The sequence below is a fragment of the Musca vetustissima genome, unplaced genomic scaffold (genome assembly GCF_032173495.1).
Source record: "Musca vetustissima isolate MV318-11 ecotype Yass unplaced genomic scaffold, APGP_CSIRO_Mvet_v1 utg17252, whole genome shotgun sequence".
NCBI lineage: Eukaryota > Metazoa > Arthropoda > Insecta > Diptera > Muscidae > Musca > Musca vetustissima.
In genome coordinates, this window is record NW_026876597.1 from 75212 (window position 1) to 92088 (window position 16877).

General features: G+C 32.3%; 1 protein-coding gene across 1 annotated transcript in view; it reads right to left on the minus strand.

Moving 5' to 3' along the window:
- Window positions 1-16877, minus strand: part of LOC133321141 (neuroglian-like) — a 90353-nt gene that overhangs the window by 64751 nt on the left and 8725 nt on the right. Inside the window, exon 2 of the mRNA XM_061530233.1 lies at window positions 15107-15242. Coding sequence (XP_061386217.1) covers window positions 15107-15242 — 136 coding nt within the window. The remainder of the gene's footprint in view (window positions 1-15106; window positions 15243-16877) is intronic.

Here is a 16877-nt window from a genome sequence, read left to right on the forward strand (position 1 = left end):
ACAAACTAAATCGGTAGCTATAATATTTACCACTCAAATATTCAATCAAATAAGGATAATTTTAATTTTGGGTTAACTTGAACTCTTTTCGATTAAAAGCCAAAATCTTGCTCAATATTCCCCTTTGGGGGAATGGTGTCAAGGGGTAAAATATTCAATATGGAAATCTTATATAGGTCACCGAACAAATAAAAACGGTAGTTATACTATTCAACTGTCAAAAGTCCACCCAAATGAGGCCATTTAATGTTTCGATTAATAGTCAAAATCTTCCTCAATACTCCGTTGCAGGGGGACGATATCAAGGGGGAAAATATTCTCCATCAAATTCCACTATAGGTCACCGAACAAAACAAATCGGTAGTTATAATATTTAACAATAAAATGCCTGATTTAATGTGGCCATATGAAAATCATTACCTTTACTATTAAACTTCCCAAGTAAATAAATAACTTGTAATTGATTTATGTATATTTACATATTTTACAATGTCAACCTTATATATAAACCTACAAATATACCAAATATAGATACAAAATGTAAATTTATCACACAAATTGCCCATAAAACAAATAACACAAAACGGAAATATAAATTTGAGACTCAGTTTCATTTTTGGTCATTTTGGCTATTTGACAATGTAATTTACATAGAAATAAATAACAGGTTAATAAATAATTTTAAATGGACTCTAATATTGATAATAAAAATTATTAAAAAATATTATTTCCAAAAAAATGATTATTTCTTTTTTAAGAAAATTTTTATTTAAAGTCCAACATGAGACTTTATATGTCCGACAAAGTCATTGAGCTTTTAAAATGGTGTGACAGGCGGGGGCTATGTGTCATGCGATGGATGGTAGGGGGTAGGGTAAGGTAGAATAAACTCAAATCAACTGAAATTGAAGGTCAAATAAATAAAAAAAAAATGATAATATCTAATCCATAAAACGCACACACACACACAATCATAGCTGAATGACACGACAAACTTAGTTCGAAAAATAAAACAAGAATTGAAAAGTGGAGGAGAAAAAAATGAGAGCAGCAGAATTTTGTTTGGGCCTTAAATAGTTTATTTAAAGATTTTTTTGTTTATTTTATAAAAAACGTGTTTATCTGTTTCTTCGTTCGCCTCTAATTTCTCATGTTTTATTTAAGACGCCTACACAAAATAAAAAATTTTGTTCCGCCTAAAGCATCATTTGGGCTCACGTTTTACTGCCTAAGGGAAAATCTGCTCTAACATCAGATGTATGAATGAAGTCGTTGTTTTTGTCTGTTTGTCAAGGCCAATAGGGTCACCTCACTACGTTTTAGGCATATTAGCTTGTAGCTTGTTTCATGGCTATGAACTAAAACCAAAACTCAAACAAGAAATGCTTGTAATGAAAAAAAAAAGTTCAGGGCCATTGGTCACTGGAGATTACAAGAAGTTGTAACCAACCTTAGTAATTGGCCATGAATTTTTAATTATTTTTTGGGTAGGGTTTTTTTTGAAAAAGGTTTAAATTTGACAGATGACTTCATCTCCATGAAAAATATTGGCTAAGAGTAACAAATATTGGTATTGAAAAATTATTAATAATTTCAAAAATAATTTTTGCTCCATCTAGAGTCACATTTGACCCCCAAAATTGTATTCTACTGAAAAGTTGTTAATGGCAAAAATATTCTACATCAAAATTCACTATAGGTTGCTGAAGAAATGAAATCGGTATATAATATATATCATTCAATTATCATAAGAAATTCAGAACATAGTATAAAAGATCGGTATTTTTGGGGTCCTTGACATAGCTCATTTCAAAAAAGGCAAAATTTCAGCAAAATATTACATTTTATGTGGAAGCTATTAATGGAAAAAAATATTATCCATCAACATTTATTATAGGTCACCGAACAGCCGACATCGGTATATTTAATATATATCGTGCAAACATACACCTCAATTTAGATATTCTCAGAAAAAAGTTGGGTTTTCAGCTACCTGAATTTTGGAGGACGGCGGTTAATTTCCGAACAAATCAAATCGGTAGAATTGTGTATATTATAGGAATACCTACTCCAAATGGGAAACATAAAAAATATTGCATTATAGGCTACATTTCGCAATTGAGGTCAATATTTCCTCTAAGGCTGCATTTCGGAGAGAGAGGTCAATGTTAAAAATATTCTCCATCAAATTTCACTATGGGTCACCGAACAAATGTAATCGGTAGGCACAATATATTTCAATCCAATATTCAAATATTTTCGGATATTTAAAAAAAAATAATAATTTTTAGGGTTATTTTTGTACCTTCTTCGAAATGGAGCAATTTGGCCCCCAATACTACATTTTAAATGAATGGCACCAATGGAAAAATTTTTCTTCATCGAATTTCACTATAGGTCACCGACCAAGAGAAATCTCTACATATATTATATATATCAGAATAATCTCCGGGTCAATATTAATATTCAAAGGAAAATCATTTTTATATTTCATTTTGAAGTTCTCTCAAACTGAAGCCAATTTTCCCCTAAATCTTACACATTAGGCGCATGGTGTTAATGGAAAAAATATTCTCCATCAAATTTCACTATAGGTCACCGAACAAATAAAATCGGTAGGTACAATATATATTAATAAAATATTCAAAAATATTGGCAAATTTCAAGGAAAAAATATTTTTAGGTTTAATTTCGAATTTTCTACCAAATGGAGAAATTTGGAGCATAATACTGCTTTTTTGAGGGACTGTGTCAATGGAAAAAATATTCTCCATCAAATTTCACTATAGGTCACCCACCAAGAGAAATCTGTTTATATAATGTATATCAGAATAATCTCCGGGTCAATATTGATATTCAACGGAAAATAATTTTTTGTACTATATATGTTGTAGTTCTCTCAAACTGAGGCCAATTTTCCCCTATATATTGCATTTTAAGTGAATTGTGCCAATGGAAAAATTGTTCTCCATCGAGTTTCACTATACGTCACCGACCAAGAGAAATCTGTATACATAATATGTATCAAAATAATCTCCGGGTCAATATTGATATTCACCGGAAATTATGTTTTATACTTCATTTTGTAGTACCCCTAAACGTTAGCCAATTTTTCCCAAAGTACTTCATTTTAGGGGGACGATGTTAATGGAAAAAATACTCTCTATCAAATTACACTATGGGTCACCGAAAAGATGAAATCGGTAGGTACAATATATACTTATTAAATATAATCATCAAATATAACTTTAACTGAAGAATTGGGGTTCCAGGTTAATTTCGTACCTTTTACGAATTATGTCGAAAATTCACCACTACCACTGTATTTTATGGAATTGTGGCAAATGGAGAAAAAATATTCTCCATCGAATTTCAGTATAGGTCAACGAACATAAGAAATCGGTATATATAGTATTTATCATAAAAATATCCTCCTCAATATGTATATACCTTTGTAAAATATATATATTTTTTTAATTCCTATCGAATTAAAGTCAATGTTTTCACCAGCAATACATTTTTGGGGGATGCTGGTTATTGAAAAAAAATTCTCCATCAAATTTCACTATAGGTCACCGAACAGAGGATATCGGTAGGCACAATATATACCTATTAAAAATATTCATCCAATAAGACATTAATTGGTTTTATGGTCTGTTTAGCACCTTTCACGAATTATCTTCAAAACTCACCACTACTACTACATTTTTGGGGGAAGTGACTAATGGAAGAAATATTCCTCATCGAATTTCACTAGTCACCGAAGAAATTAAATCGATACATTTAATATATACCACTTAAATATAACCACCAAATATGACATACATTAAATAAATGGGTTTGAAGGTTTATATTGCATCTTTGACGGGTTATGACTAAAATCTACCCTTCCACTGCATTTTTGAGGGATGGAACTAAGGGAAAAAATATTCCTCATCGAATTCCACTATTGGTCACCGAACAAAAGAAATCTGTAGGGATAATATATACTAGTCAAATATAAATACCAACAAGGACATAATAAAAAAAAACAAATTCAAAGATAATTTCGTAGTTCTTCGAGTCGTGGTCAATTTCATCCGCAATACTTCATTTTATGAGGATGGTGCCAATGGAAAAAATATTCCTCATCGAATTTCACTATGGGGCACCAAGGAAATGAAATCCGTAGATGTAATATATATCAATAAAATTTTATCATCAAATATGACATAAATTAAAGAAATTGGGGTTTGACGAATTATGACTAAATTCACCCATTCCATTGCATTTTTGAGGGAAAAATATTCCTCATCGAATTCCACTATGGGTCACCGAATAAATGAAACCGATGTATGTTATATAAACCCCTCAAATATAACCACCAAATTGGACATATATTGGAAAAATTGTAGTTCAAGGTCCATCTTGCACTTTTTCGAATTCCGGTCAAATTCTCTTCCAACATTTCTCTTCCGACATTTTTGTGGGATGTGGCTAATGGAAAATATATTCCTTAACCAATTTCACTAGGGATCACCAAAGAAAGTGAATCGATATATGTAATATATACCACTCAAATGTAACCTCCAAATTGAACATATTTGGAAGAATGTGTAAGAAAAAATTAATTTCGTATGATTTTTTTAATCCTACCCACCACCCTCATATTTAAACCTTGGTCTCTATAAAAAAAATCTATTGAATACTAAGTTATTCACAGGCACCCAACTATACATATCACCTCATATGAAGGCTGAGATTCCTACAGATAGATTGACAGACTGACTACTAAACAATGCTGCTTATTTTTTTATTTGTGTGTGTGTGTTTGGTTTTTTTTAAATTTTTTACTTTATATTTTTTTCACATTAATAATGTCAAGTACATCTCCTTCCTCTCTTGCATAAAAATGCCACGAAAATGATTCATTGTTAAAATATTTCCTTTTAAAGAATTTGACTGATCTTAGGATGAAAAAAAATAAATATGTGTAGAAAAAAATGCATAAAAAAATCGAAATAAAAAATTTCAATTAAAATTGCCTGTGTGAGTCACTTTTTGTTTATAAAAAAAAAACAATTATTTTCTTGTTTCTTTTTTCGTTATTGCATTTTTTCCAATGAAAGAATAATAAAAAATAAATTCAATTATATTGATTATATGGCCTCCTCATAATCGTTGGACGTTAGGTTAGCAAAGAGCCAGCAGGGCGGCCAATTATTATTATCATCAACCGGCTGTAGGATGGTGACAGACAGAAGCAGAATAGCTTTGATCTTTAGTGATGTATGTATGCATATATAAATTTTTTGTTTTTAAAAAATCAGCAGGCGCTTAGAATTCAAGACAGATATCACCAGATGATAATGATGATTATTTTGGAATCCCTGGCATTTTTTATTGCTATTTAATATTTTTATTATTACTAAAAAGGGAAGTAATTCGTTTAGTTTTTTTTCTAGAATCTATATTTAGTACACCCTAGTGAAACTAGAGACTAAGTGTTTTTATAATTATCAGAGATAGTTATTGAGAGGCTATAGATGATCAAATAAAGATTTTGAGGGTATAGATTTATTATTTTTACTTACGTAAATTTAATTTTAAAAATATTAATGGGAGACTTACCTAAAAAGAGATGAAAAAAAGTCAAAAAAATTATTAATTAATTATTTAAAAAATTATATATATATATATATATATATATATATTCAATGGAAACTCATCAAAAACAGCACCGCGATAAAATGTAAATCCTGTTTTGCAACCAATATTTTATTAGTAAATATTATGGTTACAGATTTTTTCAGGTTTGTGACCCATAGTGAAATTTGATGGAGAATATTTTTCCCATTAAAACTAACCCTCTAATTGAAGTACAGTGGGACAATCTGACCTCCAATTACAAAAAAAAAATAATAATAATTCAATAAATTACACTCAAAAAATTACACATTTTTTGAAGCGATATTTTATTGAAATATATAAAATTTAAAATTTTCTTCTGGTCGGTGACCCATAGTGAAATTTGATCGAGAATATTTTTTCTATTAACATCACCCTACAAACATGAGGTTTTGTGGGCAAATTTGTTCTATATTCCATAAAAAAGGCTCTATTTCGTAAAAAAGAATTTATGTTTATATACTCGAACTCTAACGGATATTTCACGGATATTTATGTACCGATTTCTTCTGTCGGTGGCCCATAGTGAAATTTGTTGGAGAATATTTTTCCATTATCATCAACCATCTAAATTGAAGTACTGTGGGTCAATTTGGCATCCCAACACTAAAATCAAAAATGACGCCCATAACTTTAAAAACTATGTTTGAAACCGCTACTTCATTGAAATATTCTATGTATACCTATTTCTTCTGGTCAGTCACCCATAGTGAAATTTCATAAAAAATATTTTCTCCATTTATGTCAACCTGCTAAAATTTAGTTTTGTGGGTAAAGTTGTTCTAAATTAAAAAAATGCACAAAAAAAAAAACATTTATTAGAAAAGCCTATATTTCGCTAATATATTTGTCATCTACCGATGATCTTTTGTTCGGTGACCCATAGTGAAATTTGATGGAGAATATTTTTCCCATTAACAACAAACCTCTAATTTGAAGTACAGTGGGACAATTTGACCTCCAATTACAAACATTTTAATTTACACTCAAAAACACATTTTTTGAAGCGACATTATATTGAAATATGTAAAACATACGAAATTCTTCTGGTCGGTGACCCACAGTGAAATTTGATGGATAAAATTTTTCTTCCATTGGTGTCAACCTACAAAAATGAGGTTTTGTGGGCAAATTTGTTCAATATTCCAATAAAAATGACTTTATTTCCAAAAAATAATTAATTTTTTATATACTCGACTATTAACCGATATTTCTGAGATATTTATTTAATCTAACGATTTCTTCTGTTCGGTGACCCATAGTGAAATTTGATGGAGATTAGTTTTTCCATTAACATCAACCCTCTAAATTGAAGTACAGTGGGACAATTTGGCATCCCATCACTAAAACAAATTAAAATTACGCTTATGACTTTAAGAACTAATTTTAGAACCGTTACTTCGTGGAAATATTCAATATATAGCGATTTCTTCTGGTCGGTGATCCATAGTGAAATTTGATCTAGAACATTTGTCACCTTGATAGCACCCATCTAGAATTAAATCTAATATCAAAATTTGTTCCAAAGTAAAAAATTACCAAAATATACAAAACTATATAGATTAAAAAACGCACGAGTTAATATTTTTTCAATATCTATCTATATTTGAGCTGATTTGAACAGTTAAATATTATATCTATAGAATTCCTCTATTCGGTGACCCATAGTGAAATTTGGTGGAGAATATTTGTCCCTTTTATATCAACCTTATAAAATTAAATCTAATATCGATATTTGTTCAAATTCAAAAATGCCCAAAAAACCGCAAACTATATAATTTTTATTTTTTTATTTGTATTTTTAAAATTTGGTATACAATTTTACTGTTATATATTATATATACCGATTTCATTTATTCTCGAACACATAGTGAAATTTTGTTTAGAATATTTATTTTATTGATACCAATGCTCTGAAATAAAGTTTTATGGGTAAAATTTGCTAAAAATTCAAAAACGTCCAAATAAGCTCATATATATCATTCTTTTCATCTGTATGTACATTTGAGCCGATTTTAATTGTTATGTACTATATTTACCGATATTTTTCTGTTCGGTAGCCCATAATGAAATTTGATGGAGAATATTTATCAACCTCCTAAAATTGAATCTAATATCGAAATTTGTTCAAATTAAAAAATGCCCAAAATATCCAAAACTATATAATTTTGTTATTTTTATTTTTTTACATTTTGATATTAACATTTTACTGTTATGTATTATATATACCGATTTCACTTATTCTGGAACCTATAGTGAAATTTTGTGTAGAATATTTCTTTCATTGATACCAAAGCTCTAAAATACAGTTTTATGAGTAAATTTGCTCAAAAGTTAAAAACGTCCAATTAAGCTCTTATATATCACTAATTTCATCTGTGTCTATATTTGAACCGATTTTAACTGTTAATTATTATATTTACATATATCTTTTGATCGGTGACCCTTAATGAAATTTGGTGTAGAGTATTTCTTCACTTGATACCAACCTCCTAGGATTAAATCTAATATCGAAATTTATTCAAATTCAAAAATGCCCCAAATATCCCAAACTATATAATTTTTTATTTTTATTTTTTTACAAATTGCTATCTAAATTTTACTGTTATATATTATATATACCGATTTCATTTATTCTGACACCCATAGTGCGATTGTGTATAGAATCTTTCTTCCATTGCTACCAAAGCTCTGAGATAAAGTTTTATGGTTAAATTTTTTTTAAGCTCCTATATATATCATTCTTTTCATCTGTATTTATATTTGAACCGATTTTAATTGTTAAGTATTATATTTACCGATTTTTTCTGTTCGGTGACCCATAGTGAAATTTGGTGTAGAATATTTCTTCCATAGAAATTAAATTTCTAAAGTGACGTTCAAACGCCAAAATTGCTCAGATTTCCGAAACGATCAAAATAACCTCTAAAATCCAATTTTTTTTTCTTTACCCAAATTGTTAATTATTTTCAATCGTTATATATTATATCTATCGATTTCTTTTGTTCAGTGACCCATAGTTAAATTTTGAGTAGAATATTTTTTCCCTTGATACCACATTTCTAACATCAAGTTGTATGGGTAAATTTGGTTAAAATTCAAAAACGCCCTTTAAAAAATTCAAATTTTTAAATCCAAATTAATATTGATAATTTACCGTTATATATTATTTTTAGTGATTTCTTTTGTGCAGTGACCCCTACTGAAATTTTATGTAGAATATATTTTCCTTTAACCTCTCCTTCCTACAATCAGATTTTGTGGTTCGAATTGACATACACTCAAAAATGTCCAACAAATTCGTTGACATATTTTAAATACTTTTTGATGATGATTTTTTATTAGTATATAATAAATTGTTAATTATTTTTAAATATTATATATTATATCTATCGATTTCTTTTGTTCGGTGACCCATAGTGAAATGTCGTGTAGAATACATTTTCCTTTGATAACACCCTTCTAAAATAAAGTTGTATGGCTAAATTTGACCAAAATTAAAAACATCCAAAACTAAAAAAAAAAAATACTTTTCCAATGATACCGATATCTTTTGTTATAATCGGTATTTGAAATAAATAACTAATGTGGATCCAAAGTCAAGGACCTCTTAGGTTCAATGACCTAATACCCCAAAGTTATTATCCCTTTGGATCAATAGCCAACATTCCCTTTTTTAAAACATTGGATAATATTTTTTTATTCTTTTTAAATTTTGCAAACAAGAATTGCAATTCTAAAACATCTGAATTTTTTCCCCTAAGGCTCGCTGAGCCGCTTTATATTACAACATAGTAATACAAAAACAACAGCAGTAAAACTACTGGAAAAATAAAATCTCCATCATATTGTTCTCTCTCCTAATAGTGGCTAAAGTGAAGGTGGTGTAGGTCGGGCGGCACCCACCTCCTAAGAGCCACAGTAGATTTTTCTGTTGTCATGTGCAGTATCTGTTTTTTTTGCTTCGGTTGCAACAATTTTACAAAACTGCCACTTAGTGTTGTGCAACCAACAAAATGTTGCATTGTAATTGCTGTTCGGCCAGACCATTCGCCTTGGTGTGCTTTTTGTGTTACATGAGAACGAACAGTGAGCTGTGATTTCCCAATTCTCTCTCTTTGGGAGGCATTTCAATTTATGGCGACTGGGAACGAACTCTAGACAAGTGGTGGGAGAAGGGGAAGTCAGTCAACAAATTGGCCAAAGGCAATTTTTGGCTGGCTAGCTAGCAAGCTGACTGGCTGGTTAGCTCTTTGGTTGGTTAATCAACTGCGATAATGGATTTTTGAAAAGGATTTCAATGTTAACCAGGGTGTTGGAGGAAAGAAAAAAAATAATAAAACCAAAATTTCGGTGGGATGACGAGCGGTCTCTTTTGTTAAAGGTTAAATTGTTAGTTAAGCAAAGCCAAGAATCATTAATTTAAGGTGTTTCCTTTCGAAATGAAGATATGGTCTTTCAATGGCATGAACTTTATCGAAAACAAAGTGTCAATGGAGTTAATGGTTTGAAAGAAAGACAAAAAAGGAAAATTGGGGAAAAATTGAAAAAAAAACTAGACACCTCTTTGACCCTGTCCCTGCCCCATAATTTTTCCATAAAATAAATAAACCATTAATACAAATTTTAATGTCATCCAAGACCCTCAAGACGCGAGATGCGGGATTTTTGTTCTTTCCTTTTGTTTATCTGTGGTCCATCATCATTTCCTTTTGTAAATATGTTTTTCTTTTCCTCATCATTCTTTTCCTCATAACGACAACAACAACAGAAAGAGAAATGATGTATTATAATGTCATAATTGTAATATGACAATATGATACAGACAATGACATCTTTTATATAAACACACACTCTGCAATGTTTGTGACCATTATTCAATGTCAAACCGACCGACCGATAATGGAACATTAAGTGATTAGTTTACACAAAAACGTCAATGTTCCGCCGACATCAATTACTCGATTGGCATCTGTGCAAAACAAAAATTTTAAGAGGCTGCTGAAAAAATATTTTTAAAAAATCCACGCCTTATGTAGGCTGCTGAAACAATATTTCTAAAAGTCATGGACGTGAAAATTAAAAAAAATTAACTAGCGAAGACACAAACCGAAACAGTTATATTGATCCGTAAAAACACAATAGTGTGAAGTTAAAAACGAATTATAACAATGAAACAGGGAGGGATAGGCTCATATGGTACCATTGAAAAGCCCACAGGGAGTACTTTGGGGAAAAATTATACCCATATCATTTCATATTGGAAATTTTGAAAAAAAAATAATTTTCCATTTTTTATAGAATTATCTGGGAGGGATAGGTTCACAGTGAATACTTTACGAAAAAGTCCACAGTGAATACTTTACGAAAAAATTATACCCAGATCATTTTATATCGGAAATTTTGAGTCCTTTACGAAAAAAATTATACCCAGATCACTTCATATCGGAAATTTTGAAAAAAAAAATAATTTTCCATTTTTTATAGAATTATCAACGAATGCCACAGAGCAAAATCTGGGAGGTATAGGTCCATATGGAAGGAACCATTGGAAAGCCCACGAAGGGTATTTTAATATACTCAGGACATTTCATATAGGAAATTTTGAAAAAAATAATTTTCCATTATTTTTTTTTTCAAGTAATTATCAACGAATGCCACTCTGCTGAATCTGGGAGGGATAGGTCCATATGGGAGGTACCATTGGAAAGCATACGAAGGGCAAATTTAGCAAATTTTGAAAAAAATAATTTTTATTATTTTTTTTGAAGTAATTATCAATGAATGCCACTGTGCAAAATCTGGGAGGGATAGGTCCATATGGAAGGTACTCTAAGAAAAAACCAGTGAGCGGATCAGTATAGTCGGGCTGGGCCGACCATATGTTACCCAATACAACTTCCACGAACATCTAACTTTCTGTGGTTCTATATTTTGAGCTTGGGCAATATTTCGGGACACTTGCACTCTCTTGACCGACTAGAGGTCAATAAATATTACTAATATTCAGTACTGCCCTTCTAATTACTTTTCCAGATTCCCTTCACCTTGGGTTGTGCTGTGATGTTCGGCTTTCAATTGTGGTCTATAGATCGACTCGAAAAAAAAAACAAACTGAAATAAGTTTTCATCCCAATATTAGTATCTGATCATCACCAATAATTATTGGCGTCGTTCTTGATCCAACTTAGATCCTCAAGGAAAATTTCAGAGCGATCAGCGCTATATTTCCGCCGTTAATATCCGTAAATATGTAAGTGTAACTCCCCCCACATCCCAGTACATAAGGCAATATAATTGCTATCAATGATATACTATCAAGTTCTCGGGTCTATATCCTTCAGAGGTAAATATATATGCCATAGAATAAAAATTTAGTAATTTTTCACACATAAGTCAGGGTCCATTTGACCCCCGCTAAATATTGACCGATCTTTATTAAAACCGGCATGCTTATTCTTTGGTCCAATCCCCTTCTCCATGTAAAAATTCGATGTTTGGACCATAATTGCGGCCTCTGGAGCGACCAGAAAATCAGACAAAAATAAAGTTTTTGGTCCATCTCACCCCTTTAATATTAACCGATCTTTCCAAAAAAGCAATACGAGTCTTCATTGGCCAAAACCCATTCTACATGCAAAATTTCGTGAAGATTGGTCCATAACTGTGTCCTGTTTACAAATTATAATGGACAGACGGACGGACGGACACACATGTCTAGATCTACTCAGATAGTCGAGATATGACGATGGGTATATTTAAAGATAGGTCTAGGACCAATATTTCGCGGCGTTACAAACTTTTGGGGCTGCACAAAGCTATAATACCCTGACAACATAGTTGTGTAGGGTATAAAAGGTGTAAAAATTACGGCGCTTGAATTTGTTGCAGTTTTTTTATCTCACCCCGTAGGTGGGTAAGAAAATATTTTTTAAAATATACCTATATAAGACGTGGATATATAGGTGGGTAAAAGAAAATATTTAAAAAAAAAATTACGTTTTCCCTAAAAGCAAAATTCACAACGCTTTTTGCAAGTCCTTCTTTAATATTCCTTACTTGTATGCCTTTACTACACATTCCAGGCTGCCATCCGCTTGGGCGGGAAGAAGTGCAGTGGCCATTAGCACCAACGAAAAACAAAAAGTTATAAATATTTTATTACATACTACAAAAGGACTCTAAGGGCTATGATGTTATATTCCACATTATTCCCGGATAGGTATGTTGGCAAATTGCCCTGCTACTGCTACCTCATATTTTATTCTCAAAGATGTCTGGGTTTCATGCAATCATCTAAAACAAGTGGCATTTCCAACGTCTTGCCATGTCAGACAAAAAAAAAAACGAATGCGCACTCTCTTCCCAGAGATACACATCATCTCACTGACACTTCTGCCACTTTTTAATATCTTGCAGATACATTTATGGCTGGCAGGAAATTTTCAAGTACTTTAAATCTACAAGTGAAACAATTAAGTCTTTTCTTTTGCTTGCCGAATAAACAATGAAAATATGTTTTCTTTTTTTTTTTAATTATAAATCTTTTTTCTTTACACTACAAGATTTTCACACCACATGAATTTTCAATTTAAATTCAATGTTATTGGAGGAGAAAAAACCAAAACAAAAATATTGAAATAAAACCAAAATATCATTGTAAACTTTTCATGGTCATGATCAGCAGATCAGGGTATTGTAATACATTTTGTATTTGAAAATATAAAATTGAGTGGTTGGACAAAACAAAATACTGAAAATACCGGTTTGAAAAAATGTCGCCATTTCAAAGAATTAATTCTGAAAATGATTACAAAATATTTTTCTTTGTATGAGGGTAATATGTGTGTGTGCGTGTGTGACAAAGCCCAGGTACATATAAAACCACATGCTCCACAAACCATACAGCAAATCCATGCCATGTTCGAAGTGGCAAAAATTACGTCATATTTTTGCTGTTGCCTTTCAAACCCAACTAGATTTAAAAATAACAGAAATCTATAAGACTTACATTTTTTACAAAATATTTTTTCAAGGCGTGGATTTAAAAAATGTCGAACCTATAAAAGGCGCGAATTTTTAAAAATATTTTATCTCGAACCCATATTCTCGATTTTATAAGGCGTGGATTTTTTTAAAGTATTTTTTCTCGAACCTATAGAAGGCGTGGATTTTTTTAAAGTATTTTTTCTCGAACCTATAGAAGGCGTGGATTTTTTTAAAGTATTTTTTCTCGAACCTATAGAAGGCGTGGATTTTTTTAAGTATTTTTTTCTCGAACCTATATAAGGCGCGAATTTTTTAAAGTATTTTTTTCTCGAACCTATATAAGGTGTGGATTTTTTTAAAGTATTTTTTCTCGAACCTATATAAGGTGTGGATTTTTTTAAAGTATTTTTTCTCGAACCTATAGAAGGTGGGTAGAAGGGTTAAGAAGGTGCAAACATCGCGAAATATTGCCCAAGCTCGAATATAGAACCACAGAAAGATAGATTTTCTTGGAATTTGTGTAGGGTATCATATGGTCGGCCACGCCCGACTATACTGCTCCGCTCACTGGTTTTAATTATTTTTTCCAACCACTTATATATGGCGTAGATTTTTTTTAAATATTTTTTCTAACCACCTATATAAGGCGTCGATTTCTTATAAATAAATACACACCGATTTTTTATAAATTTCTTGAATTTCTGACCTTTGTACTTCCGATTTTCAGAAATTTCTATTCCCATTACAAACAATTTAAATAAAAAACACTTAAATTTTCCGATATATAAAAATAAAACTACAACAACATGTGCCCACTTTCCTCATTATATACTAAAAATAGTAGTGAAATATCAAGTGAGTGAGGCAAGGCAATGAATGGGCACACTCACTTTGAAAGCGCCAACATTGGCACCTCGTTTCGAATAGTGGCGGAGCAGCAGCTACTGCCGGCTGCATCACACCTACATTGCAAACCACCATCATGCAGCAGAGACAACGGCAACCACGACATCAAACTGCCATGGTACAATGTTCACACATTTCGGTTTTTGTTGTTGTTGTAATTTTCTAAAATTTTCTTTCTTTTTGACCGAATTGTTGTTTTTGTTGTTGCTGTCAATTTTTTTTAACCCAATTTAATTTGATGTCGCCGTGATTTGGTAGTTTGTCGTCGTCTTCTTCTTCTTTTAGTGTGTTTTTTTTTTTAGAAATTTTGTGAGATGCCGTACCCTCCCCCACCCCTCATCACTCTCTTCCTCTTTATGTTCCAAATTTAAAATTTTCTTTGGGTCAAATGAAAATTCTCCCTTCTTATTCTTCATCATTACGTCTTAAGCAATACTAATTGGTTCGGACAAAATGGAAAATCGTAGCTATTTTTAATATTTTTTTCGGGATCATTGTTGCTGTTTTTGACCCATATTTTATTTTGTTGTTTGGTGGTACTTACGTTGGATCCGGTGTTCCTTCAGCCTCACATTCGATAATAAACGGTTTGTCACTTTCCTTTGTGGCCTGGGCGACTTTGAAGAGCAACTCATCTGTGGGTGGCTGTTTAATAATGCGGGGAGGTGAATTGACTGTAAAGAAAACAAAATATTGAAGGGGAAATTAGAAACAAATTTTGAATATTAAAAAAATTAATTTGACATAAATTTTAAAAATATTCTTTTCAAGGCCTATATAAGGCGTGACAGAGAATTGCCCACATCCTACAAACTGCAGCAAAAGCAACACTTGGGTACCAAAAACCACCCATCAAGAAATCCGTGGTACGATCAGGAGTATCGTAATGCTACTGATATGAAAAAAGGAGCGTATAGGGCAAACCTGCGGACAGTAGCGACACGTAATGCGAAGGAGAACTATCGGGAGAAAAGGAGAGAGGAAGGAAAAAAGAAGAAATAGCAAAAAAAAAAAACGTGAGCTTGAGCAAATCGAGATGTACAGGAGTCAGAATGAAGTCCGAAAATTTTACCATCGAGTAAAACATCAAACCGAAGGCTTTGATGCAGGCACATTCTCCTGTAGAGATAAAGAAGAAAACCTGGTGACAGATACAGACAGCGTGCTGAGGATCTGGAAGGAGTATATTGAAAAACTTCTGGTATCAAATAGTGGCGGTGAATTGGATACCCCAGAACCAATAATAAATGACGGTATAGAGTTTATACCACCTAGCCAAGATGAAGTCAGAATAGCAATCAATCAAAAGCAGCAGGAGCCAATGGGCTACCAGCCGAACAATTCAAGACTGGTGGTCAGATGCTGGTAAGGAGCATGCACCAGCTGATTAGTACAATTTGGCTAGAGGAATGGATGCCCAATGATTGAAACCTCAGCATGTGTCCCGTGCACAAAAGAGACGATATGTGCAAACTATAGAGGAATAAGTATCCTTCCCATCGCATATAAACTGCTATCCAGCGTGCTGTGTGAACGACTGAAGCCAATGGTGAATGACATTATTGGATCATACCAATGTGGCTTTAGACCTGGCAAATCCACCATTGAACAGATTTTCACTCTGCGCCAAATCCTAGAAAAAAAAATCAACACATTCCAAAATCAACGCATTCGACAGCCCTATCCGTTCAGAGGTGTATAAAGCCATGTCTGCGTTTGGCATTCCTGTCGAAAATTAATACGGCTATGCAGGATAACTTTAACAGGCACAAGATCAGCAGTTAAAGTCGGAAAGGACGTCTAGGAGGCCTTTAATACCGAACAAGGATTCAGACAAGCTGATAGTTTGTCGTGTGACATTTTTAACATCCTGGTGAAAGGGTCATACGAGAGGCAAAAGTGAACAGAAATGGTACTCTCTGTACACCAAACAACACATGTTATTCGCCTACGCCGATGACATCGACATAATGGGTCGACCATTGAGAGCGATAACAGCCACCTTAGAACAAATTGAGAAGGAGTCTGCCATGTGTTGCTAGAAAGGGTCATACGAGAGGCAAAAGTGAACAGAAATGGTACTCTCTGTACACCAAACAACACATGTTATTCGCCTACGCCGATGACATCGACATAATGGGTCGACCATTGAGAGCGATAACAGCCACCTTAGAACAAATTGAGAAGGAGTCTGCCATGTGTTGCTAGAAAGGGTCATACGAGAGGCAAAAGTGAACAGAAATGGTACTCTCTGTACACCAAACAACACATGTTATTCGCCTACGCCGATGACATCGACATAATGGGTCGACCAT